General features: G+C 37.3%; 1 protein-coding gene across 41 annotated transcripts in view; it reads right to left on the bottom strand.

The window, feature by feature from the left end:
• TRDN (triadin) overlaps positions 1-27,043 on the bottom strand; it is a 414,851-nt gene that overhangs the window by 221,146 nt on the left and 166,662 nt on the right. For all 41 annotated transcript variants that reach the window (XM_055535018.1, XM_055535007.1, XM_055535006.1 and 38 more), the window contains one exon: positions 6,570-6,647. In XM_055535018.1, coding sequence (XP_055390993.1) covers positions 6,570-6,647 — 78 coding nt within the window. The remainder of the gene's footprint in view (positions 1-6,569; positions 6,648-27,043) is intronic.

Here is a 27,043-nt window from a genome sequence, read left to right as displayed (position 1 = left end):
TAGTCTTCTCTTGAGAGTTCTCTTGCCCACTTTTGTGTGATTGCATTTATAATATTATTCACAACTGCAGTACTAAGTTAGTACCAGTTATATATTTATTCAAGAAGAAGATAGGGTATATAGTAGTAGTTCACCTTACTTTATTTGGTTCCATTACTGCAAATTATGTCTGTAATGGAATATTAAAAGTAATTTAAGTATAAGATATATACCTTTCCACATCTTTGCCAGAATAGATGCAGTGTGGCCAGCTTACATTAAATGTCCAGTAATCAATCACATGTGGATTGAAATCTTTAATTCTTCAGAGATCACTGAGAACATACAACATGATTTTTGGTGGTGGTGGAGGGGATTGTGTTGAATAGGAGGAGAGAAAATAATATCCAGCAATGTTGATTAAAGAATCAGTTCAGTTCAGTCGCTCAGTCAAGTCCGACTCTTTGCTGCAGACCCATGGACTGCAGCACGCCAGGCCTCCCTGTCCATCACAAATTTCCGGAGTTTACTCAAACTCATGTCCATTGAGTCGGTGATACCATCCAACCATCTCATCCTCTGTCGTCCCCTTCTCCTCCCGCCTTCAATCTTTCCCAGCATCAGGTTCTTTTCAAATGAGTCAGTTCTTCACATCAGGTGGCCAAAGTATTGGAGTTTCAGCTTCAGCATCAGACCTTCTAATGAATATTCAGGACTGATTTCCTTTAGGATGGATGGGTTGGATCTCATTGCAGTCCAAAGGACTTTCAGGAATCTTCTCCAACACCACGGTTGAAAAGCTTCAGTTCTTCAGTGCTCAGCTTTCTTTATAGTGAAACTCTCACATCCATACATGACTACTGGAAAAACCATAGCTTTAACTAGATTGACCTTTGTAGGCAAAGTAATGTCTCTCCTTTTTAATATGCTGTCTAGGTTGGTCAGAACTTTTCTTCCAAACAGCAAGCGTCTTTTTATTTCATGGCTGCAGTCACCATCTGCAGTGATTTTGGAGCCCCAAAATATAAAGTCTGTCACCGCTTCCACAGTGGAAACAATGATTAAAGAATAACAGAATCATATCCAGCAATTGTACTAATATTAAGATTTAATGAAGCAGATTTTTTTGATGCTTGGAAGGGGATGGAAAATGTTGCATGAAGCTCTTTTGTTTCATTACTGAGGACTCTCTTCTAGAGCAGTTGGACTAATCTCTCCTAAGAAAAACAGCTCTGACAAACATGATAAATGGGCTCTCATGTTAAGGCTTAAAACCACCTGTGATGTTAATATAATAAGGAACCATTTGGTGAAGCAGGCGAGGTACTCACATAGACCTGTCCCACTTGTGGAATGTATGGGTAACTACAGTGGCTTGAACTTGCAAGCCTTTCAGCAGCAATGAGAGCTCACAGTAGATAGAAAAACTAATTCATTGCAAAATGTAACACTGTTTGAAAAATCATAAGAATTAATACTATATTGAATGTAGTTTTCTCTTTAAGTTTGTTCCAGGTAAGTTATGTCCATAATTAAATGCAAATTGACAACAATGACCAAAATGATTGCATGAGATTGTCATTATACAAGATCTTTTCAATGATGCTATAGTTAATTTTCATGGACAAAGGCCAAATGTATTCTAAGACATATAGTGGTAAGGGCTTTCCTGGTAGTTCAGAAGGTAAAGAATCTGCCTGCTATGCAGGAGACCCTCGTTTGATCTCTGGCTCAGGAAAATCCCCTGGAAGAGGGAATGGTGACCCACTTGAGTATTCTCGCCTGGAGAATCCCACGGTTGATTGTTGTTCAGTCGTAAGTCGTGTCCGACTCTTTGTGATCCCATGGACCCTCCAGGCTCCTCTGTCCATGGTTCTCCAGGCAAGAATACTGGAGTGGGTTGCAATTTCCTTCAGGATTCAAAGAAAACAACTGATTTAATATATGGTTAGTTTTTACATCTGAAGATTCAAAGCAAAATAATTTCATTATGGTGTACAAAGTGTGTGGTGTGGGGAGAGGTTGAAATTCTAGGAAGACCAGAGACACCTCCGGGCCTTAGAGAAGTGACCCAAGATAAGAAGTGCATAGATACTTCACAGAATGAGAAGCAAGTGCTGTGAGAAACTCATTGCTTTAAGTGCTATGAAAGCACAAAGGAAGCGTTAAAGAGCTTCATGGATGTGCAGAATGCTTTCGCCCATAACAAGGTCTTTTTTTTTTCGATTTTGACTGATAAAACCCTAAATTATTTCCAATCTTTTGTGAGAAAACTTAATAATCTAGTCTATATATAATCCCTCCTCTTTTAAACATTAAAATGCAAATATGTTTAAGCTTCTACATTTTGACCTGTTTTAACTGTATTCCTCAAATCAAAGAGCATATGTTAGTGTCACATGTAAGTTCCTTTTTACATAATACCATTTTCTTGCAACTTGGTCCTAAGGAAGTTCCAGACTAAAATAGTGCATCAAGGACTGTGCATAATCAGCCTCACTAAAAACAGCTTGATTAATACTAAATATGTCCTAGTTCCTAATCAATTATGTTAATGAAGTCCCAGGCAGCACATCTGCAAGCGCTGACAAAGCCCATGATCTCAGCGCTGCCTGATAATGTGGGCTCCTTAGGAAGTTGCTCAGTGGCAGCATGCTCCGGGCAAAGACTGCCTTTCTGCAGACAAAAAGTGGATACTACTAACAAAAGTCTTGGAATCCTACAATATTGCTAGATTATTCACTTAAACTGTATTGGGCTCCAGGATGAAATGTCAAATAATATTTCTCTTTAAATATAATAGCAGAACCTAAGCTTCCCATTTAACAAATGACACGTTCTTTTCCAAGTGACAGACTGATAGGCAAAACATTTGCTACATGATGGTTTATGAGCCTCTTCCAGGAGCTAAGGTGGAGTCAAACATTTGAATAATATGCCTATCAGAAACTGCCTTAGATTAGGGAATTGGAGTCCCCAGATTTATGTCCATCTCACAACAACAGTAGAATTAGAATCTGATGAAACATAAAGGTGACAGTATTATTTACAGGCTATCTCTTGCTCTGTGAACATTTGGACAGTGAGATGGTTACTTGTCTGTTTTTGTCTAATTATCTCAAGTCACATAAGCTATTATAGTCCAAATGTCAGAAGAAATATAACTCTGATTTCCCTCCCTTGCTTTTGGACTATAAATTTCTTCTTTCTTACTAGCTAGGTAAATTGATATATATCAGTAACCAAAAACGAGAGTGATTTTTTGTTGTTTTATTACCATCAGTATAAACTCAGTTATATTTGAGTTCAGTTAAGAACAATTTTTGAAAATATTTAACTCCTATCAGTTATACGCATGTATAGAAGATGATGCAAGTTAGGGATTTATGGTGTTAGGAAGACATATATGATAGAAATGAAAAAGGGAAAATCATTGATTGCTAAAAAAGAAATACTTAAACAACTTATTAAACTGAACAAATTATATGAGGTAAACATTCAAGTTGCTTTACATTAACTAAACTTAAAGGTTACCAACTGCTATGGACTGAATTGAGTCCTTCCAAAGCTTATATGTTGAAACCCTAACCCTCCATGTAACTGGATTGGAGACAGGGCCTTTAGCAGGAAATGAAACTTTAATGAGATCACTAGGGTGGAGTCCTGATCCAATAGAAGTTTCTTTGCTAAGAAGAGGAAGAGACACCAGCGTGTGCTCTCTGCCGTGTGACAACACAGCAAGAAGGAGACCGTATACAAGCCAGGAAACAGGCTCTCACTAGAATCCAATCTCAGGTACCCTGACCTGAGACTCCCAGTTTCCAGAACTGCGAGAAAATACATTTCTGTTGTTTCAGCCGTGCAGTCTGCAGTACTTTGCCATGGCAGCCCTTGCAGACTAAGACACTAAGGCTGATAGGGAATTTAAGAAATTATCATATCAAGAAGAAGCTGTCCTCACATAATTGTCTCACACACAAAGGAAATCTGGACCCAAATGAGTGATGGGAGAAGGAGATGTGAAAGTCAAGGGAGGCAGTGAGACCATCACCCTATCGAAATGACCACATTTAAAGATTAATAAATAAAAGCCCTATGTGGACCAAATAAATGTGTCTTTAGCTTGGTTGGATGGGAGACAAAAGTTTCAAACCTTGGACTATATCTGTATCATTCTCTAAATATTCAAGAAGTGTTACTTATTTGGACTCTTGGAGTAAGACTTTACATGAACTTTTCATTAAATCATGGTCTCTAATAACCAAATTCTTTTCTTCAGATTGGTACTGATACAGAACTGACTTACAGATTGTATTTTTATTTGAAATTTGCAACTGCTAATTCATTCAATTTGTAGTTGACCAACTCAAAATATCTTGCATACAATATATAATAAGGTTGTTATAATTTACAAGTATAATGTAACCTTTCCCTCAATCCCAATGGCATTTCTCTTGCTCTCTTGCCTTTCTACAATGCTTAGGTATGTGGCTTGAAGCCTTTTGCTTTTCCCCCACACAACTAGCAATCAAAATTTTTCCATGTGTGCCATTCCAGTTATTTTGAAGGACATTTGGCCAGTAGTAGGTCATTTAGGTGATTACTACTAAGTTGAAAGTATTTTTAGGAATATTCAATTGCTCTCTACCTGCCTCCTAAACCAGGTGGGACTTTACTACTCAGATGAAGTACTGAAGAAGCAGCAGCAACATTTGGGAGCTTGGTGAAAATACAGAATCTCAGGCCTTACCCTTGACCTAACAAATCAGAATTTTCATTGTCAAAGATCCCCAGGTGATCTCTGTGTATATTTAAATATTGATACACATTGCTAAGGTACCCTTGATTGACATCAGAAGATGATATGTCTATCATAGAACTGCCTGAAATCTGAAGCACAAAACATTATGCCTTCATGTTACCAAAGTTGTTGATGTCTCATAAAACATTAAGTTACAATCCTCAAACTTCAAAGTCTGCATAGTAATGTGATAGAAAGATCCTTGGCTATAGATCTAGAAAGTCAGGGCTAGAATCTAAGTCCTTCTGTATACTAGTTAAAAAAAAATAAACTCCAAGTCTAAATTTGTTAATCATTGATAATAATATCTACAGGGTTTTGAGACATCGAATAAGAAATGCATATACCCACAGCCAACATAAAAATATTCTAAATAAATGTGAGTTGAATACAGCATAGCCACAGGCATGATTTGGTCAGAATCTGGCCATAAAAGTACATAGAACACACTGGTATTTCAATCTAAACTTAGGAAAACTTCACCTGCTCAGCTACTGAAATCCTCCCCTGGCTACTGACTGTAACATAAATAAATGTATTGACTGAAACAGAAATGTATAGCCAAATGACTTTGGGTCTGTGGTCAATTAGACAATGTATCTTTCAACCAAGGCATTCAGATTTTATTAAAAAATAAAAATATTAATTTATTTTTTTTAGGTGTCATAAAAAAATAAATTTAAAAACGATTTGAAGCAGGCTACCAACTTTATATGTTTGGTGTAAAATAACTGCTTGGATTTGTAGTCATTTTTACACATAAACATAAGCCAAAGGCTCTTAAAATTTAATGTATATAAGACTCAACTGAGGAGTTTGTTAAAAATACAGATTTTCCTCTCTGAATTGCCAGAGAATCTGATTCACTAGATCTAAGATGTGGTAGGAATATGTATTTTTTTTTAATGAGCTTTACAATTGATCTTGATGCTGGTGATCTACAAACTATTCTTTGTGGACAGTTGTAGTAAGCCAATAAAATGAAGTTAAAGAAACTCCTAAGTTCATCACTATCAAATACAAAAATAAAATTTTTGCAATTGTTACAGTTTTATTCTACCTTTACAACACTTGTTTGTAGTAGTAGTAGTAGTATGAGCATCAGTATTTTACTAATAAAAAGTCTGAAAGTTTAGGTATCACATTTAAGGTCATCCAGGTAGAAAAGGGCAGAACCAGAGTCTGGACCCAGATCTGTGTGATTGTAGAACACAGGCTGTTAATCACTATATTATTTCCTAAGGCACAAAGTTACTACCATCTTTCTAAGTTACAAGAGGTTATCAATAGGACCTGGGTTATCTTCGTAGGAGGGGCTTGGAGGATACATAAGAAGAGCTGAAAATCTCCAACATTTTCTCCTAATTATTGGAAATTTATTGGGGAGTGGATTTAGGGGACAGAATATAAATAAGGTATAGAGGAGAGAATAGGCTAACATGAGTGTATAATTCCTGATAATAAGCATACAATGTTTTCTTGACTTTCCTATTCAAGAATTACAAGGTATTATCTGTCCCTTTGACCCTATACTTCCTGGCTTGATTTCCAGAGTATGAAGCTGGTCATCCTTCTGGAAGCCGATGGCCACCAATGTATAATCTCAAGAGGAAATTTTTGGTGTTCTAAATAGGAGCAAATTGTACTTTTAGGAAGAGTAAACTGTAGCTTAGACATACTAAAACTATGAGAAAAGATGGATTTTGTTGTTGCTGCAACAACTATTTTGCTTTGTTTCTCTATATTCTATCTACAATAGAGATGATCTTTGGAAAAATAAAATACTTGCCTTCAAGAGTAGGTGATGCAAGAGTGGGTCTGGAAGCTTGTTCTGTTGGTAACGGAGGTGGTATGGCTGGGCTCTGCCCTGTGCACACAATGCAGGAATAGATATTGAAAAAAAATTATTAATAAATTTAATATACATAAATAAAATAGCTAGATCTGTCCCCAACATGCATAATTCATAATCCAAAGCATAAATTCATATTATTATGCAATAAGAAAATTGATATTAGGTGAGATCTTTAAGTAGATACATACAAAGATTCAGTTATCTTCAGAGTTATTTCTGAATATATTTCTTTTCTTATATATATATATACAATGTCAAATATATCTACTGGACTTTATTAATGAAAAACCTACATGTATTCAAATAAAGCAATTATTTTCAATATGCACTTCAAATTATGGAAACTGAAATCACAGAAGCTAAGAGGAACCCTAATACATAGAAAAATCACCATTTTATTCTTTTAACTAAAAATTCTCAAGTGATATAATAAGGCAATAAAGGAAAATTAAAATTCATAGGCCTTTTGATATTGAACAGGTACATTTTCTCCTGCCAAAATAAATGACCCGCAGTTAAGTAAATAATGGGCCAAAGGGAAAATATATTCAGTTTTATAGAAACTTAAAAGCCTCCCTCATCTCTAGGCTTATTATGAACCATTAAATCTCAAAGTTGTTCTCAATACTTCCTTATCCCAAGTGATTTCTTTAATTAAACAAAACCGTCCGGGCCATGAACTGTAAACATTAACTAATGTATAATCCCATATGAAATGCTTGCAAGATCTTTTATCATTCATTTTCATTTCATAAACTCCTGCTGTGTGTCTCTTTTAAATCTAAGAATCAACACAGGCATATATATGCACTTTCTAAAATTTCACTGACAACTAGATATTATTGAATGCTAGCAGACCTGCCTGCTTACTAGAAGTCTTCCTCTTTTAGAATTTGTCAAAATTAGTTTGCTCTGGTGAATTGTGGATTAGCAGCCAGAGCTGCACACACAACACCTTCTGTGGTGGCAAAGAAGGGAGGAACTCCAGGCCCTCAAGCTGAGTAGAAGAGGTTACTCGCTACTCATTGAAGGATTTACTTTTAGCTGTTAAACCCATCCAGATGGATTACTGAGCACACCCATATGCACAGAAGCAAAGCATATTTTCATGCAGGCCATGCCATATATCTAGAAAAGTATACATCCATATTAGTACTGATAATTTTCCTAATGAAAGCAAAGATGGAAAGATGGAATGTAACATGGAATTTCATTTTTCAGTAAGCAAGGAAAAGGTAAGGATGGGTGGGCACATTAAAAAAGGAGTTTGTGCCACATTGATTTTCCCTAGCTAATATTTATACAGTGCTTACTATACATATGCCTAGAATGATCCCAAACAGTTTTGAGGTATGAAGTCATTTAATCTTCATAAGATGCTTAGAATGCAGGTATAATTTTCATTTTGCAGTTTAAACTGAAGTGAACAGGGATTCAGGGGCTCAGCTCCTAAGAAGTGGACTTGAGGTGCTGAAACTTCCTCTCAGACTACCTAAGGCAATTAAAGATAGTCACATGTAAAGGTCCATCACATGTAAGGATGAAGAGAGAGAGAGGAGTGGAGTTTCCACCCTGACTTTCCACCATCTTTGTAAGCCAAAGGGATGTACACTAGGGAGTATTCTCTCCCAAATTTTGCTTGAAAGCTGTCCTTGAAAAAATGTTTCTAAAATAGGATGGTATTTTGTAGCTTTTAAAATCTATAGAGAATCTAGACTGAGGAAGGAGTCAATTAAGTAACTAAAGCTTAAATACAAGTGACCATGAACATCCATAAATCAATTATTTCTAAATAATAAGGCTTTCAAAAATATCTTCAAGGGATCCTGCTTGTTTAAATTAAACTGATTTCTCTGCTGTCAAATACTTCCTTGAATAGCAGTAATGTATGATCTTAGTTTTGATCAGCCATTTAAGAATTTATCTTTGAATGTATTCAATTCTTTCCATAGGGAATAGTTTATAATTTAGACTACAAAATCTTCATATATTTTCCTGGAGGAACTCTGAAGTCATTATTTAATTTTTTAACTTAGCACTTATTATATCTCAGCACAGGAAAAACATTAATCTCCAACTCTGCTTGTAAGAAGTTCCCAACATCATGGCTAAAACAGATTTACAGACAGATTATTATAACATAGTGTGATGATGGGAAATAATATACACAGAGGAGATGTCACAGAATGATTCTTGCATTTAAAAGCCTGAAGAGAGTTTCCCAAGTAAAGAATGGAGGAGGAGAGGGAGGGATAGCCGACAGCGATTATCTAGTGGAAAAAAAAAGCCTGGATGCCAAGATACATAGAACTATTAAAACAATCAAACAGGTATTTCTGCAACATAAAGTACAAAGTGCAGTTTATATCAGAAATTCTCTACAACTATAATAAACAATATCATACTCTCTAAAATGGACAACCGCATGATGGTGAGACAGTAGACTCAGTAGGGAAGTATCACCAACAGAAAAAGAAAAAAAAAACAGGTTTTTGTTTGTTTTTTTTTTTGCCTCTAGAGTGACAGAGTTAGGTAGCTCTGGCAGGGGAATTATTAGCTCAGGGCAAGTTTTTGTTTTGTTAAGGGTAACCAAAACAAATCAGGCATGTCATACTTGAGAATGACACCTGACTCTCTGGTACTGACTTACAGAAAAGGCCTCTTTTGTGTTCAAATAATGTCAGAAAATGCTACTGAAATTACAGACTATTTTTTCTATATGAATGAATATAAAATTATATCTATATAATAATTTATGGATATATTAATAATATAATTTTATAATGAAAGCAAGCTGTTTATTATAAAGCCTACATGATTGGAATCAAATAAATATGGGAGTTTCAGCTCCACTGCCTATAATCTGTGTGAATTTGAAAATGTCATGAAGTATCCAAGCTTCATGGCCTTTCTAAAATGAGGAGAGTTTTTGTCAGCTGTTGTGAGGATTAAGAAATGAAACATCTAACACATAGTAAATACTCAAAATATTCTTTCTCCTACAATATATTTACAATTTATATCCCACCTAATTACACAAGAGGACTTGAAACAGACTTTTGAAGAAGACAACAAAGACATAATAACAGATAAAATTAAACATGACAGAAATAGCAGAACTCATTTACAGGAAAGAGGTTTATCATTTTATTAGGAATATATTTCTTTGGAATTTGTGAGGATTGTTACTCTCTAAAGGAAGAATTTACGTTGTTGAAATTTACATTGGATCTCTAAAGGTGCCCTTCATTTTACAAGCTATTACCTGAAAATCCCTCTGACATTCAAACACAGTGAATTGGCTTTATTTTTGTTCCGTGAGTGATTTTGACTGGCTTATTTCCATAATACCTGAATCTCATGTTTGTAAGCTGCCAATATTTTATTGTTCTGAGTTTTTTCTCACTCAAGTCAATATGATTGCTTTCGGTTTAGTCTAATTCCACTGGGGATGACATATAGTATGCATTCCTCCTAATGATCTAAGATACTGATGTTTTCTTTACTTTACTAGAAATAATGAATTACTCAGAATCTCAAATCAAGAAGGAGGCTATGAGCAGAATTCAGGTAATGTGAAGGAAAAAGCAATTCACAATACTGAAGCTTGATTTACCTAGTTTTTTAATCAAAGATTTCCTAGTTCTAAACCATCTCTAGATAACTAAAGTCTACCTCCTAAATCTTGAAACAAATATTGAGGATATTTTTTACTCTAATGCTTGATAGTTATTTTTTTTTCCCTTGGGCCCCCATTGCATTTTCAAGGAGGTACCCAGTACATCCAGGAGACTACAGACTTTGAAAGGCCTCCTGCGCCGCAAACAATGAAGTGATAGATCTCATGACAGAGGGAGTGTCACTCTTGTAAATGACCACTGAGTTAAAATTCATTTACATCTTGAAAAAGTATAAACTGTGATTAATTACAAACACCTATCCCAATTCATTCTGTCAATAGTATTTAAAGCATTTGTGCATCTATTGTTGTTTGCTAGGTTACTAAGTCGTGTCCGACCCTTTTGCAACCCTGGAGCCTGCCAGGCTCCTCTGTTTATGGGATTTCCCAGGCAAGAAAACTGCAGGGCGTTGCCATCTCCCGCCTTCTCCAGGAGATCTTTCCAACCAAGGGATCGAGCTTGTGTCTCCTGCATTGGCAGGCGGATTTTTTACCACTGAGCCACCTGGGGCTCTATGATGAACATAAAATGGGAAAAATTGAAATTAGTAAGAAAACTATTGCCAAGTATGTTAAAGCAATAGTATTGCTTTTATTTGCTGGCACAAGGTTCCTGGACTATTTTTTATAACATATAGAATAATATTTTCAAAGTTTAGAATTGAACAAATATTAAAATTAAATGAAAATATGGTTTATATTTTAGGCTGAGACATGTAGTAATCGTGCTAGTGTCTTTATTAAAATAGGGACAAGTTGACCTTCAAGTTTCTTTACTGAGGGTTCCTTTCTCTGCCTTGTCCTTTTGGACTACCTCTAAAATGGAAGGAATGGAGCAGAGGTGTTTAGAGTGTCAGTAACTCTTCCCTTTTCCCCCTACTTATTAAAAAAATTAAGATATCACTCATACAATAATCCCAGACTTGGTGAATTTGCCTATGAAATGAAGAATAAGGAACCTGAAGCTCAAGAGTTTGTATGAGGTGGACAGATCCAAGGTTTTTACTTCAGTCATAGGCATCTTTATAACTCCCACTTGTGTATTGCTAATTTCTATATATATAACTTTGCATCCCTTGTACTTGATCTTGTGAATGATATGTGTAAACAGGCAATTACCACTTAACTGAGGACTCAGATGTTAAGAATGTTTCAGGGTGAAACAAGAACAGTAATGTCTCTTCCAGTTGGGTTGTTGTGAGGGTTCCTGGGCATAACAGTACAAATAAAATCAGTGAGGCACCACAGGGAAGAGAGGGAAGGGCTGTGTTGTTACAAAGTTTACATTAAAGATGAAGGGAGATAGGTGACAAATAAGCAAGACTGATAATTTCAGATGTCAGAAATGGAGGGACATCAAAACAGAGTGGTGAGGCAGACAATGACTGTGAGAAAGAGATGACACTAAATTGGTTGGAAAAGGAAGAACCGGGTTAGCACTGAGCAGAACTCCACTAACCTATGATGTTTTGCTCAAATTGTCTCCTTTCTGTGCGTGTGCTGTCCATGGTGGTAAGGTTTGAGGAGGAGGGCTTGCTTAGTGCAAAATTAAGAAGCAGCTCTTCCCAACTGGTCGGGTCACTTGCCACTCCAGTCCAAATCTTGAGATGAAAGAAGAGCAGGGGGCCTTTGTGTAAGTACACAGACTGCAGGACAACTGCACAATGTATCAAGGATCTCTCTGTCTCCAAATGGGAGACACAAGTTCTGACTTGAATACAAAAGAGTAAACCTCAGGAGAGGCCGGATGAAAGGATTCCTGGCAGGGAAAGGCTAGTTAAAATGCCTATGCTAGGAACAGCCTGGATTGCTTAAAGGTCACTGGTGCTGGAGAGTAGCAATAGGCTCATATCAGAGCATTCTGGGCTGCTCTTGTGAGTCTGGATATGTTCTATGGGTAATGGTAAACTTTTGAACTGTTTTAGTATGACACATAGGGTTTTAAAAACTCACTGGCTGCTGTGTGAACAAAAATAATGTTTGCAAAGGAAAAGATATAAGAAGCAGCAGCAGATCAGTTGGAAACTGTTGAAAAAACCCAGGTGAGAGATGACATGAGCCTGGTCTAGGTGTTGCAGTAGAGATGTAGTTGTTCCTGCAGAAAATGTACCTGAGTGCCTATTTAGTTCTAGGCACTTTCTTAGGATATGGAGTTACAGCAGTACCAATACAGACAAAATCACCTGTTTCACAGAGCTGAGATTCTACTGGGCAGAGAGAAAAAATATCAACTAAATAAGTAAAATGAAAATAAGCATCTTATTAAAAATGTATCAAGGAAGAGTAATAAGGAGTGCTATTTAGAATAATAGATGGAATTTTTAAAGATATGGTCAATGAAAAACTTAGAAACTGTAGATAAATGGATGGATTCAGAGTGCATTTTTATACAAACTCAGTAGGATTTTTTTAAAAGAGTTTGATATGGTAAGTGCAGGAAAGAAATCAAAGATGACTGACAATTTGGCTTGAGCATCTGGGAACAAATGAGAAATATTCAGATAAGGGCAGGAAATTTCCTACTTACTTAGCTAGATGCTATTTATGGACTAATTGCTTAGTCATTGTTGTCACTTGAATTACACAGTTTTCCATTTTGCCAAAGGATTTATATAGAAGACATTGAAGTATAAGTCATAGCTGCTTTGTTGGCTTATTCTAAAAGTACAGCATATTGGTAATTAATTTTCAAGATATTTTTTCATGATTTTAGAAAACTTTTAAGCAAATGGGTTATTTAGTATAATTTGGTAATGCAACCCTACTATATGGGTGTTTAAAACACCAAAAGCTTCAACTACTTAGATCAAAGAGCATCCTCCAGGCCAAAATGTTTCTACTGGAAAGGTTTCTTTGCATCCTGATAAAAAGTTTCCCTAATATTTCCATGTGCTATTACATATTTGCATATTTGCTTTGATGGAAAGCAAGGAATAGAAGTCAAATACATATTTCATAATTCCTTTGATTAAAAATGATAAAGGTAATATTAGTGTGTTTTCATCTTCATCTCCAATTTATAAGTTAGAAATAATTCTACCATGGAAAAGCCAACTGAAAAAGGAAATGAGATTGATTTAAGATCATATCATTGTTTCATTTATTCTTACAACTTGATTATGACAGAATAACTGATATCCAGGATTTAATAAAAATAGATGCGTGGAATCACAATCATAGAGTTTTAGGGTATGGAAGAGATCTTTGAAATCAGTTATTTCAACACCCTCATGTTTCAGGTGGACAAAAATAGTCTCTAGAAGGAAAAGTGGCCTAACCAAGGTTATACCTCAAAAGCATTTAAGATAAACATTTTTCACTTCATTTTTATTTTTCTATTTATTGAATATTTATTTGGAAGGTCAAGATAAATGACAATTATTTTACCCATTGTCATAAATGACTAATAACTCTTATAAGATCTTTAAAGATTCACTTCCTAAGATTAAAAGTCTCGTAGTTTTCTTCACTGGTCATATTCTACTTAACATTAATTAGATATTAAACTGACCTCAAGTACCCATCTTGGTTCCTGATCTCATTTTGACAATTCTAGATAGACTGTCAACTTGGAGGTTTTAAAAACTTGCAGAATTACTATTTCTTCACTTTTCTTAAATATTTCCTTCTAGCTATCCAAATTATATCTCTGTCAACCCCAGAGCAAATCATATTTATACATAAGATGAGGCAATAGGCAGACAGTAAATATGGAAAAAATAGACAAATAGGTAATACGAGCTGTAAATTTTTCTTTTAGTACAAAGGTCAGAGCTGATATGAAAAGAGATTATGAGGCATATTAGATAGAGTGCAGTCTCAATTTACAAAAATAAAAACTATCTCATGTACTTAGGATACAATTATCCTACTCGCCTTGGAGTCATCCAGTGAAATGCCTTTAATCTCTTCCTTGATTCCCTTCCAGCCACACCCTTCACAAGTCTTATGTTCCCAGAATAGCCAGTGTACACTTATCTTCTGATTCTCAATGCCTTTGTTTATTTACAAGTCTGTGCTGGGATTTTTTGTTATTGCTATTGTTTCTGTTTTTAATCCTCATTTGACTATGAGCAACTTGAGAACAGAGTCTGGAATATCCATACATATTTAGTTAAGAGAAATGAATACCTACAAGAGAAAATGAGCACATGAGTAAGTGAATAAATGAATGCTACTACATGCTATTCTGTTACACTGTTTCTAGAGTGTTTGAATATGAACAAACCAAATTACAGTATTTTTAGATCTCAGCAGAGTACAGAATACTTCCAACAAAACACATGATAAAATTTATTTTTTGCTTTCTATTTTTCAGTTATTTACAGTTCCAGGCCAAAGTATTCATTTTCTTTCTGTCAGAACTTTTACTAATTTATTTATGAGTACCAATCTTTCCATGAAAGTGAAACTTTAATAGTTTTATCCATTAGTGGGAAAAATTGAGCTTAAAGTTCAAAGATAAAGAAAACTAGCTTCATTAGCCAATCAAGATATAACACATCCAATATATTCTGAATCTACAGTTACCCTCAAGTGCAAAGACTATGTAAATTACCCATTCTGGTATGCTTCAAGCCTAAAGAATTACACACCTACACATGTAACCCGAAAAGAATATTAGTACCTGAAGAAACTTAAGAATTTACTGAGAACCCTGAAATTCAAAGAAGCTAAACAACTTGCTACATTGACCTAGGTGACACATAAGTATGATACATGAATGCAGATTCTCAATTCAGTGTTCTTCACAGCAGAATGTTGTCTGTTTGCATTTATTTTAGAGACAGCAATGAGGCACAAGGAACAAATAAAATAAATGATGAAATCTAGAATAATGGTAGACAATTTCAACTCAGTACAAATGCTGTTTTGTTAAGCTTTGGAATTCTATAGCCAATGATACTCATAATAACTAAGAAAAAATAGATCTTAAGTGCAGTATCCTATATTATGGCATAATGATATTTGTAATGGATATGTTAATTCTTGTTTCATTTGAAGATGATTTGAAATACAAATAGTGCATGCTTTTGATCATCAGTTATGTCAATTCAATTTTCAAAGTTATAATTAATTCAAATTAGGTCTCTGAAATGCTGCTCTCCAATGTCAAACATACTTTATCAAAATGGAGTTGCCTATTCTCTAAGGAGTTGAGGGATAGAACTATAACAGCGACTTATTTTATTGGAAATCAGTTTTTTCAAATATGACAAATGCTTAATTCAATAGAATTAAAAAGGGATCATTTTTTAAGAAAAATTACAAAATTTCAATAAAATTTTGAGTTAAAAATCTCAAGTTTTATTTACATCCCTAGGCATGGCCCTCCTCCTGGCACATGCTATCTTACTGACTAATAAGTGATGAGCTATTATTCATTTAGTTTAACTGATCATTGCTACTAAAATAGAAGTATCAGTTCTAATAAGGCTGTTGTTTACCAACCTGGTCATTATAACATGGCATATCCCTGAATACATTGTTGTTGTTGTTTTGTTGCTCAGTTGTGTCTGACTCTTTTGCCACCCCATAAACTGCAGTCAGGCTCCTCTATCCATGGGATTTCCCAGACAAGAATACTGGGGGAGGCTGCCATGTTCTACTCTAGAGAATCTTCACGACCCACAGATCAAACCTGCATCTCCTACAAGTTTCCTGAGCTGCAGGCAGATTCCTTACCACTGAGCCACCAGGGAAACCCCCCTAAAAATAAGTACATTTAATATATCATAGACCATCCCCAAGAAAAAGAAATGCAAAAAGACAAAATGGTTGTCTGAGGAGGCCTTACAAATAGCTAAGAAGAGAAGCTAAAGGCAAAGGAGGAAAGGAAAGATATACCCATTTGAATGCAGAGTTCCAAAGAATAGCAAGGAGAGATAAGAAAGCCTTCCTCAGTGATCCATGCAAAGAAATAGAGGAAAGCAATAGAATGTGAAAGACTAGAGATCTCTTCAAGAAAATTAGATGCCAAGGGAACATTTTCATGCTGTTTATGGGGTTCTCAAGGCAAGAATACCGAAGTGGTTTGCCATTCCTTTCTTCAGTGCATCACGTTTCGTCCGAACTCTCCACCATGGCCCGTTCAACTTGGGTGGCCCTACGTGGCAAGGCTCATAGTTTCGCTGAGTTAGACGAGGTTGTGGTCCATGTGATCAGTTTGGTTTTCTAAGATTGTGGTTTTCATTCAGTCTGCCCTCTGATGGAGAAGGATAAGAGGCTGATGGAAGCTTCCTGATGGGAGAGACTGACTGAGAGAGAAAGGGTCTTGATCTGATGGGCGGGGCTGTGCTCAGTAAATCTTTAATCCAATTTTCTGTTGATGTGCAGGGCTGTGTTCCCTCCCTGTTGTTTGACCTGAGGTGGAGGTTATGAAGATAATGGTGACCTCCTCCAATAGATCCCATGCACGCACTGCTGCACCCAGTGCCCCCAACCCTGCAGCAGTCCACCATTGACCCACGCCTTCACCACAGACTCCTGGACACTCCCAGGCAAGCCTGCGTCAGTCTCTTGTGCGGTCACTGCTCCTTTCTCCTGGGTCCTGGTGCACACAAGGTTCTGTTTGTGCCCTCCAAGAGTCTGTTTCCCCAGTCCTGTGTAAGTTCTGATGGCTCTATGGTGGGGTTAATGGCGACCTCCTCCAAGAGGGCTTATGCCATACCCAAGTCTGCTGCACCCAGAACCCCTGCCCTTGCGGCAGTCCACTGCTGACCTGTACCTCCACAGGAGACACTCAAACACAATTCTGGTTCAGTCTCTGTGGGGTCTCTGGGTCCTGGTGTGCACAGTTTGAACCATTTGAGCATCTCTGGCGGGTATGCAGCTTGATTCTAAATGCAATTTCACCCCTGCTACGGTCTTGCTGGGGCTTCTTCTTTGCCCTTGGTTGTGGGGTATCTTTTTTGGTGGGATCCAACATTCTGCAGTTGACAGTTGTTCAGCAGCAAGTTGTAGTGAAATGTGAAAGTGCTGTGAAAGTGCTGCACTCAATATGCCAGCAAATTTGGAAAACACAGCAGTGGTCACAGGACTGGAAAAGATCAGTTTTCATTCCAATCCCAAAGAAAGGCAACGCGAAAGAATGTTCAAACTACTGCACAGTTGGACTCATCTCACACGCTAGCAAAGTAATACTCAAAATTCTGCAAGCCAGGCTTCAAAAGTATGTGAACTGTGAACTTCCAGATGTTCAAGCTGGATTTAGAAAAGGCAGAGAAACCAGAGATCAAATTTCTAGCAGCCGCTGTGTTATTGAAAAAGCAAGTGAGTTCCAGAAAAACATCTACTTCTGCTTTATTGACTATGCTAAAGCCTTTCACTGTGTGGATCACAGCAAACTGTGGAAATTTCTTCAAGAGATGGGAATACCAGACCATCTTACCTGCCTCCTGAGAAATCTGTATGCAGGTCAGGAAGCAACAGTTAGAACCAGACATGGAACAACAGACTGGTTCCAAATTGGGAAAGGAGTTTATATTGTCACCCTGTTATTTAATTTATATGCAGAGTCATCATGCAAAATACCAGGCTGAATGAAGCACAAGCTGGGATCAAAATTGCCAGGAGAAGTATCAATAACCTCAGATACATAGATGATACCACCCTTATAGCAGAAAGTGAAAAGAAACCAAAGAACCTCTTGACGAAAGTGAAAGAGGAGAGTGGAAAAGCTGGCTTAAAACTCAACATTCAAAAGACAAAGATCATGGCATCCAGTCCTATCACTTCATGACAAATAGATGGGAAAACAATGGAAACAGTGAGAGACTTTATTTTTGGGGGCTCCAAAATCACTGCAGATGGTAACTGCAGCCATGACATTAAAAGACGCTTGCTCCTTGGAAGAAAAGCTATGACCAACATATTAAAAAGCAGAGACACCACTTTACCAATAAAGGTCAGTCTAGTCCAAGCTATGGTTTTCCAGTAGTCATGTATGGATGTGAAAACTGGACTACAAAGAAAGCTGAGCACCAAAGAGTTGATGCTTTTGAACTGTGGTGTTGGAGAAGATTCTTGAGAGTCCCTTGGACTGCAAGGAAATCAAACCAGTCCATCCTAAAGGAAATAAGTCCTGAATATTCATTGGAAGGACTGATGCTGAAGCTGAAACTCCAATATTTTGGCCACCTGATGTGAAGAATGGACTCATTGGAAAAGACCCTGATGCTGGAAAAGATTGAAGGTGGGAGGAGAAGGGGATGACAGAGGATGAAATTGGTTGGATGGTATCACCTTCTCAATGGGCATGAGTTTGAGCAAGCTCTGGGAGTTGGTGATGGACAAGGAAGCCTGGCATGCCACAGTCCATTGGGTTGCAAAGAGTCAGACACAACTGAGTGTCTGAACTTACTGACTGAATATATCATAACTCTTGAGTCAAAATTTAATACTTCTTAAATTTTCTGGTTTACTTTTCAGAGATCCAACACACTTTATTGATCTATTCAAAGACTGAAAATCAAGTCACAATAAATTATTGATAATTAGAAATGTGAGTAGCAAGTTGAGAAATTGAGAGAAAAAAGAAGGCTCCCAAAATATTTGCAAAAATACATTTGCAAAATGCATTAAAACTTAAGCTTTCAAGCAGAATAACAAATTCCCTTTTTAAGAGGTAAGAGACTAGACATTTTTGTAAACTATCTGAATATGGAGAATAAATAATGCCTCCTTCTGTCTCAGATCTTTTCTGGCTTTTTGACTTGTGGATTCTACCAAAGAGGTTATTGACAGACAACAGCTGGCATAGTCAATTGCCAAATGAATTCCTAAACTACTAGAATCTGTTATTTTCATTCTCAATAACTTCAGGACCTACCAACAACCTTAGAGATAAATCTACTCTATGCTCTCTTCTATCTCAATTTGCTGTCAATCCCACTACTAAAAATAAAATTCGCCTACAAATCTAATGATGGAACTGGGTGATCTTTTATCAGGACTTAGGGGCAGCTTAATAGAAACCCAGGAAATTTAAAAGTAAACCATATTCTAATATTCCTCCAGTAATTTTGGTGAGAAGTCATTCGTGCCTCTGAGAATAGAATCACAGTTCACTCTGCTTGTACTTTCTATACCAGATTCCTTTCACTGACAAAACCAACAAGGGCAGCTAAAAGTTATCAGCAAATTGCTTGCTTTCTTTGGCAGTTGTACCGGCAAGATTTAGGAGTATGCGTCAAGTGTAAACTATAATGGAAATAGAGATTGTGAGTTTGTTTTAAATTGTACCACTCAAATCAGAGTGAAGAAAAGGAAGCGAAAAAGAAAACCTAAGACACAGTGACCCCCTTTTCAGAAAACATAATTCTCCCTACAGTGTTGGAGACAATATCTATGTATCTGAGCAAATTCTGCCACTTCCTCTAGGTTCCATTTCCTAATCTACGAGGTGGGAAATTTATAACCCACCTCCGAGGGTATAGTGTGAATTCAGTGAGATGATCCATGTGCAGAAACTCGGCACAGTGCCTGGTACACTGCTGCTGCTGCTGCTGCTGCTGCTGCTAAGTCGCTTCAGTTGTGTCCGACTCCGTGTGACCCCATGGACGGCAGCCCACGAGGCTCCCCCGTCCCTGGGATTCTCCAGGCAAGAACACTGGAGTGGGTTGCCATTTCCTTCTCCAATGCATGAAAATGAAAAGTGAAAGTGAAGTCGTTCAGTCATGTCCGACTCTTAGCGACCCCATGGACTGCAGCCCACCAGGCTCCTCCCACTGCTGGCTCTCAGTAAAGTAGTGAATGTTTTCCATCATCAATGTTGTCATGACCATCCCTAACAACCCTTCAAAATCTTTTAAGGGTAGACACAGAATAACATCTGGATGACTTCCTGAGTTTTTCTCCAGCTCTAGGCAAGCCATTGTTTTCAAGCTTCATGGTATCTTTCCTTTATCCTTATCCTCAAATACAGGGAGGTACGTTTTTAAGCTATTATATCAAATTTGAAAGACAGCATATTCTCTTTTATACAGAGATCTCATTCAAACAGAATAGAATCAGTCTGATATCTTTCAACCACTTCCAAGTCCATACCACACAGGACTTGGCAAAGGGAAGGGATACTGCCATTATCCTATCCTTTATATATATCTGTAGGAAAATTTCTTTCCTGTCCCCCAATATTTTCTCTGACACATGAAACCATTCCATATTTAAAAGCATTTCAAAGAAATATGAAAAGCCTAAAGAAGAACCATAGAACCAATTAATAAGGAATATCCTGGTTTTGGAATTTACCTTAGGAAGCGAAAAGAAGGGGTTAGCATTTTGTTTTAGTAAAGAATTTTCTACTGGTTGCTTTAATAAAGATGATAAAACTCCTTATCTTTTCAACTACAAGCACATAACACAAATTTAAATATTTCAGTGCTTGTGCTTAATAGATAAAGGATAAAATGGGAACATGTTAATAATTATTATGTAATAGGATGAAAGCACAATTAAATTCACAAACACATTCTCACTTGAATGACACATTTGGAAATCATCCAACTTTTCTTCCTGTTTTAAATTGTGTATAATTGATATTGTGTCATTTAAAACAATGCACACTGCTTATCCAGTGTCTGCCAGGAGGCTATTTATAATTTACACAAAAAATATCCCTCTGGGGTAAAAATCATTATTAATGTAATCATTGTCATGAATAACAGAAAATGGAAAAGGTTCACATCTTAGGTAACCTCCACCTAAGAGAAGATTAAATCATCAGTTTGTTTCTCACTGGATGTTTCAATATGACAATGTTGGTGCTTTTTCTATGTCTATTTTCCTCAATTTGTATCAGAGATTTCAATTATTACAAACCTTGTCTACTAAACATGTGCCTGTTACATAAACAGCGTGAGTAGCTGCAGAAGTGGTGATTTATACATGACAGTTTTTTCTTCAGGAGGGCACCATATCAACCACAAAGCCATAATATTGAATAAAATAGAGTAGTGGGGATTTAAGAAATGCAATATAAATAATTAAGTGCAAATGACAAAGGACAGACACTAAAGTATTGTTGTTGTTCAGTCACTAAGTTACATCTGAATCTTTGCAACCCCATAGACTGCAGCATACCAGGCTTCCCTGTCCTTCACTATCTCCCAGTGTTTGCTCAAACTCATGTCCATTGAGTCAGTGATATTATTTAATCATTTCATCTTCTGTCTCAAGGAGAACTCTTGCCCTCAAATCTTTCCCAACATCAGGGTCTTTTCCAATATGGGGTCTAATTTGGAAGGACACACTTGTATAGATAGTAACTATATTTGTCCAGTTTTTCTCCTGCATTGATTCTCATTTGGTATTGTAAATAAAAAAGTTCATCTAATTATACCACTACATTTCCCCACCTTAGACTGAAAAAAATTGACCACCTGAATAAGAATCAGGCTTCCCCGGTGGCTCAGTGAAGAATCTGCCTGCACTGCAGGAGACCTGAGTTGAATCTTTGGATTGGGAAGATCCCCTGGAGAAGGAAATGGAACCCAACCCAGTATTCTTGCCTGGAGAATCCCATGGACAGAAGAGCCTGGTGGACTATGGTCCAAAGGGTTGCAAATAATTAGATATAAGGATAAATACTAAACTCATTGTAAGCAATTAATAATAACAATCAGAATAAAGCTGAAGATAAACATTGGCAAAACACTAGGACTTCACCTTTATCAAGCCTGTCCGAGGTTCTGTGGCTCTTTCTTCTTTAGGTTATACTTCTCTAGATTATACTCTAATAATCATACGGTTTAGTTGTTAGTAGAGAATCCCAGGGACGGCAGAGCCTGGTGGGCTGCCATCTATGGGGTCGCACAGAGTCGGACATGACTGAAGTGACTTAGCAGCAGCAGCAGCAGCAGCAGTACTTTCTTCCCAGACAAGGCAATGGCACCCCACTCCAGTACTCTTGCCTGGAAAATCCCATGGACGGAGGAGCCTGGGGCGCTGCAGTCCATGGGGTTGCTAGGAGTCGGACACGACTGAGCGACTTCACTTTCACTTTTCACTTTCATGCATTGGAGAAGGAAATGTTAACCCACTCCAGCGTTCTTGCCTGGAGAATCCCAGGGACTGGGGAGCCTGGTGGGCTGCCGTCTATGGGGTCGCACAGAGTCGGACACGACTGACGCGACTTAGCAGCAGCAGCAGTACTTTCTTCCATTTTCTCCCCAAGCTTTCTTAATACTGTTCATTGTTTGATTTATAATAACTTTGGACAAGATTGTTGCTTCCTTTGCTTTGAAAATCATGTTACCACCACTAGCATTGAATGCATACTAGGGGTCCCTAACAGGCTTCCCTGGTAGCTCAGCTAGTAAAAAATCTGCCTGCAAAGCAGAAGACGCCAGTTCAACTCCTGGGTTGGGAAAATTTCCTGGAGAAGGGATAGGCTACACACTCCAGTATTCTTGGCCTTCCCTGGTGCCTCAGACAGTAAAGAATCCTCCTGCAATGCAGGAGATCTGGGTTCAATCCCTGGGTTGGGAAGATCCCTTGGAGAAGGGAATGGCAACTCACTCCAGTATTCTAGACTGGAGAATCTCCCTGGACAGAGAAGCCTAATGGGCTACAGTCCATGGGGTTGCAAAGAGTTGGACACGACTAAGCGATTAAGCACATACACAGTCCAGTAACTGCTGGGAGACTGATAGGATGACTTCAACATGTCAACCTAAATATTGAGAAGGAGATAGACAAAATGTATTATCTTCAAATGTGGGATAATTATTACTACTATGTGGGAATAACAGTACCATTGCCTCAACACAGAATATTTTTGAGAACCAAAATGTAAAATACATTAAGCTAGACCAGCAGTCATGTGTGTACAGAGTGTCACAGAATTGATCAAAAAACCCAGAGCAACTGGCTCAACAATCTACAACCTGTAAGGTTAATATTAGTATTGAAAAAATTAATTATTGTCTTCATCTTGCACAAACATTCTATGCAGGAATAAAGCTAGGGACAAGGAATATTTGGTTGCCAAATTAGGTCTCTCTGAAAGTAGCCATATCAAACTACTTAGTTCATAATTACTTATATCAAAATAGGTATGGGATATATTTATTTCTGTCTATGAATAAAATAAGGGCTTCTTTTAAAATAATAAAATAAAATAAGACCTGCTTAAGAAAAGGGTTAAGAATTATGCATTTATTTGATTGGTAGAAAATCCTAGATTCCCTGTTCTTTATCTACTGGGCCACCCAATTGAACCTTGGAAAAGCACTAGGAGAATATATTCACATAATCACTAGAATGCTTTTTCAATCTGCGCTCTTGCATATAAACGACAGATAAGATTATTACAAGACATGACACATTAATAAATAACACCTAATTAGCTTGATAATTCTTTGATTAAGCCCTAATTTTCCTTGCTTCTCATGCAGCAATTCAAATTACTCTGTATTATTTGTTCCTTTTCAGACTATTTTAGAACATGCTTTGAATAGTCCCAGTAGGCTACCTGAGCAGGAATTTATTCTTATTTGACAGCAGGTCCATGCCATTAATAGTGACAAGGTGAGACCAAAACCGACACTGTAATAAAAGTCCCTGCACAGCAAAGACATTCCTCTAGAATCTGACACCTCTTTCAAAAGGGGAGGAGACAAAATTCTGAGAACGTGAGAAAATGAAATGTTAGGGCTTCAGTGCAAAGAGAAAGTAATATGAACATTATATTGTGGGGAGAACACTTACTTACTTACCTGCCTTCCTCACAAACCTAACGCCCTTAATCACAATGACACTGACTGAGAGCAGTAGCAGTGTCCGAGGAATCGTGGCCACTCGGAAGCGCCTGGATCTACTTCTGCACATTCTAGTCAATTATAAGGACTACAATCTTTAATGGGTTGATTGAGACAACTGTGAAAATTGGATACATTTATTTTAAAGTGATTCCCCATACTTCGACTCTGTGCGACCCCAGAGACGGCAGCCCACCAGGCTTCCCCATCCCTGGGGTTCTCCAGGCAAGAACACTGGAGTGGGTTGCCATTTCCTTCTCCAATGCATGAAAGTGAAAAGTGAAAGTCAAGTCGCTCAGTCGTTCCCGACTCTTAGCGACCCCATGGACTGCAGCCTACCAGGCTCCTTTGTCCATGGATTTTCCAGGCAAGAGTACTGGAGTGGGGTGCCATTGCCTTCTCCATCAAATAATCAAATAATCACAACTCTCATGGGGCCAAGTCTAGGAACTATGCTCACCAGTGATGAGGTGTAGGCTCTCTCTTTTTTCTCACTCCTGTCTAATTCTATATGTTGTCTGCAGTTTATTGACACACACAGCAAACCCAGCTTTGTTAATTCTGAGCCTCTGTCTCTAGAGGTACTATCAATAACTCCTTTAAGAATCTTTACACAAAGCCTATTTGCAATGCTTAGAAACCTGTCATCTTTATAAATAACGGGATTATTTCCAGGAATGAATTAAAAGGGCTGCTCTGGGATGATCACCAATAATTTTTTCAGCAAGATAAATATTATACATCATGAATTCAATTCAGTAAACATAGCATGTATCTGGCAAGGTATGAGGCAACAGAGATTTCAAGGCAAATTCTTATTGAAGGTGTATATAAGGAAGTAAAGGAAGACTTGCTAGGGAGTGAATGATAATAGTAGTGATAATTAAATCAGAAAGATAATAAGAAATGGTGAACAGATAATCATAATTTTGCTATATTTGGGTACCAGCGCTACCATTATACATTTAAATAGTATATATTATGGTTAGGTAGTGTTCTAAGCCTATGCATCTATGCATAAACTATTCTGTACCTTAACCCAGTAAAATAACATCAATTTTCCTATTTTAAAGGAGAAATAGGCATCATGCATATTTTTGTTCACTGCTCTATCCATAGAATCTGGATAGATGGATGTTCATAGAACTCATCTAGAAGACATTTACACCAAACTCATTAATGCATATAATGCAATATTTTTATGGACCTCAATTTAACACTATAAATTACATATTATTACACCCATATTATATAGTTAGCAGAACCAAGAATAGAAGACATAGGATGACTAGAACAGGCAAAATTGGTCTAGTATGCTATGTGTTGATGTGGTTCTAAAAAATATTTCCCCCTCCCTATCAGACAACCTTGGATATGTGTTCAGTTAGTAAAGAAGAGCCAACAGTTGGAAAGCGTTGGATTCTTAGTGCGCTTTGACCATCCGCTCATGTGTTCTGCAACAATTCCATTATTAGCCTCATTTGACAGAGGAGGAAACAGAGACTTAAAGAGATTGAGTAACTTGACTAAAGTTATTTCAAGCAAGTGGCAGAGCCTTGATTTGAAACGAAGTAGACTGGCTCTGGCGTCTGTGTGCTTAACCACGTGTTCTCACTCCCTGTCATGTCCACGCACTACATGGCTACTGCTGAAGAATAAAAATAAAATGATGCAAAACAACAGAAACCAGCCAAAGGAAAAAAAAGGAAGCTATTGCTCTCTTTTAGGTTATGAACAGGTCTGGTTCCAGCACTTTACTTACTATTATTGGTTTTGGTCAACAGTCACACATATTTCACTTTTCTTATTTATATCGATACCTCATTTAAGTTTCTACCTCTTGTATGAACTTAAATTGTCAGATAGTTTGTAGCATTTTGAGTTGCAATATTAATGTCTTATGTCACTTATACACAGTTGCCATCACCCATGGGAAATGGCTTGTGAATTGTGACTCTCCTTCCAAATTATGTTTTAAACAGCAGCTTTAGCAATATTCCACACACTTTCTTCTGTTTCTAATACCTTAAGCAGAGGACTGCATGATCACATCTCTGAAATGCTGGTTTCACATCACTGTCCTGCTTTAAATCTTTCAAAGTTTCTCTCCCATGACAAAAATCAGCTGTGCCTGATTGACCACGTGTCTGTAATCTATCACCACAAACATCACTTCTTATGCCCTAATGTTTTCTAATCTTAATTTATCCTCTTTCCAGTCTGGTATCATCATCACCATACAAACACATCGATGTCACACACACTGCTATATCCTCATTCATTTTCTCTTTCTTTCATACACAAAGCAAGCCCTATGTATTCTTCAACAGTGAGTCAAATTTATCCATCTCTCAAGTTCTAGATGCATATTACCTCCTCTGAAACTTGTAACATTTAGTGTCTGTATTATGAAATTTCTCAAGTTTAAACTTTTTCTTTATTAGTTCCTGTTCACTCTTTCAAATAATCATACGCCATACTTGTTAAAAGAGAGATCATCTTTAAGTATTCTTATGTCCTTTATTGTGCTCACTTTGGGACCGCTGACCATGCAGAAGATACTCAGTGTTTATTTTCTGACTTATTTCACTCACTGTCTTGGCAACTCTATCTCCACAACTGAACTCTCCCTGGAAGTCCACAACTGATCCTCTAACAGCCTCCTTGTTTAGAGTTTGCTGTGAGAGTTAAATGAGTGTGTGAAGGTACCCAGAATGAACTTTAGTATTTAGCATATGGATGATTATCAAATGACATTTGGATTGGAATTTTCACATATTCCCCTTTTGCAACTGACTACTATTTGTGGCTTTAAGAATAATCGAATTCAAAGTCTTCTCCAGCTCTGCCCCCTTCGGTGGGCACTCTCTTCCTTTACTTGCTATTTAGGGCAACTTTTGGGGTTTTCAGCCCAACAATCTCTGAATAAGCTTTCACTTTCCTCTCCTATGGTATCAGTATTGATAAAT

Source organism: Bubalus kerabau, chromosome 9 (assembly GCF_029407905.1).
Source record: "Bubalus kerabau isolate K-KA32 ecotype Philippines breed swamp buffalo chromosome 9, PCC_UOA_SB_1v2, whole genome shotgun sequence".
NCBI classification, from domain to species: Eukaryota; Metazoa; Chordata; class Mammalia; order Artiodactyla; family Bovidae; genus Bubalus; species Bubalus kerabau.
This window is presented reverse-complemented; position numbering and strand designations above follow the sequence as displayed.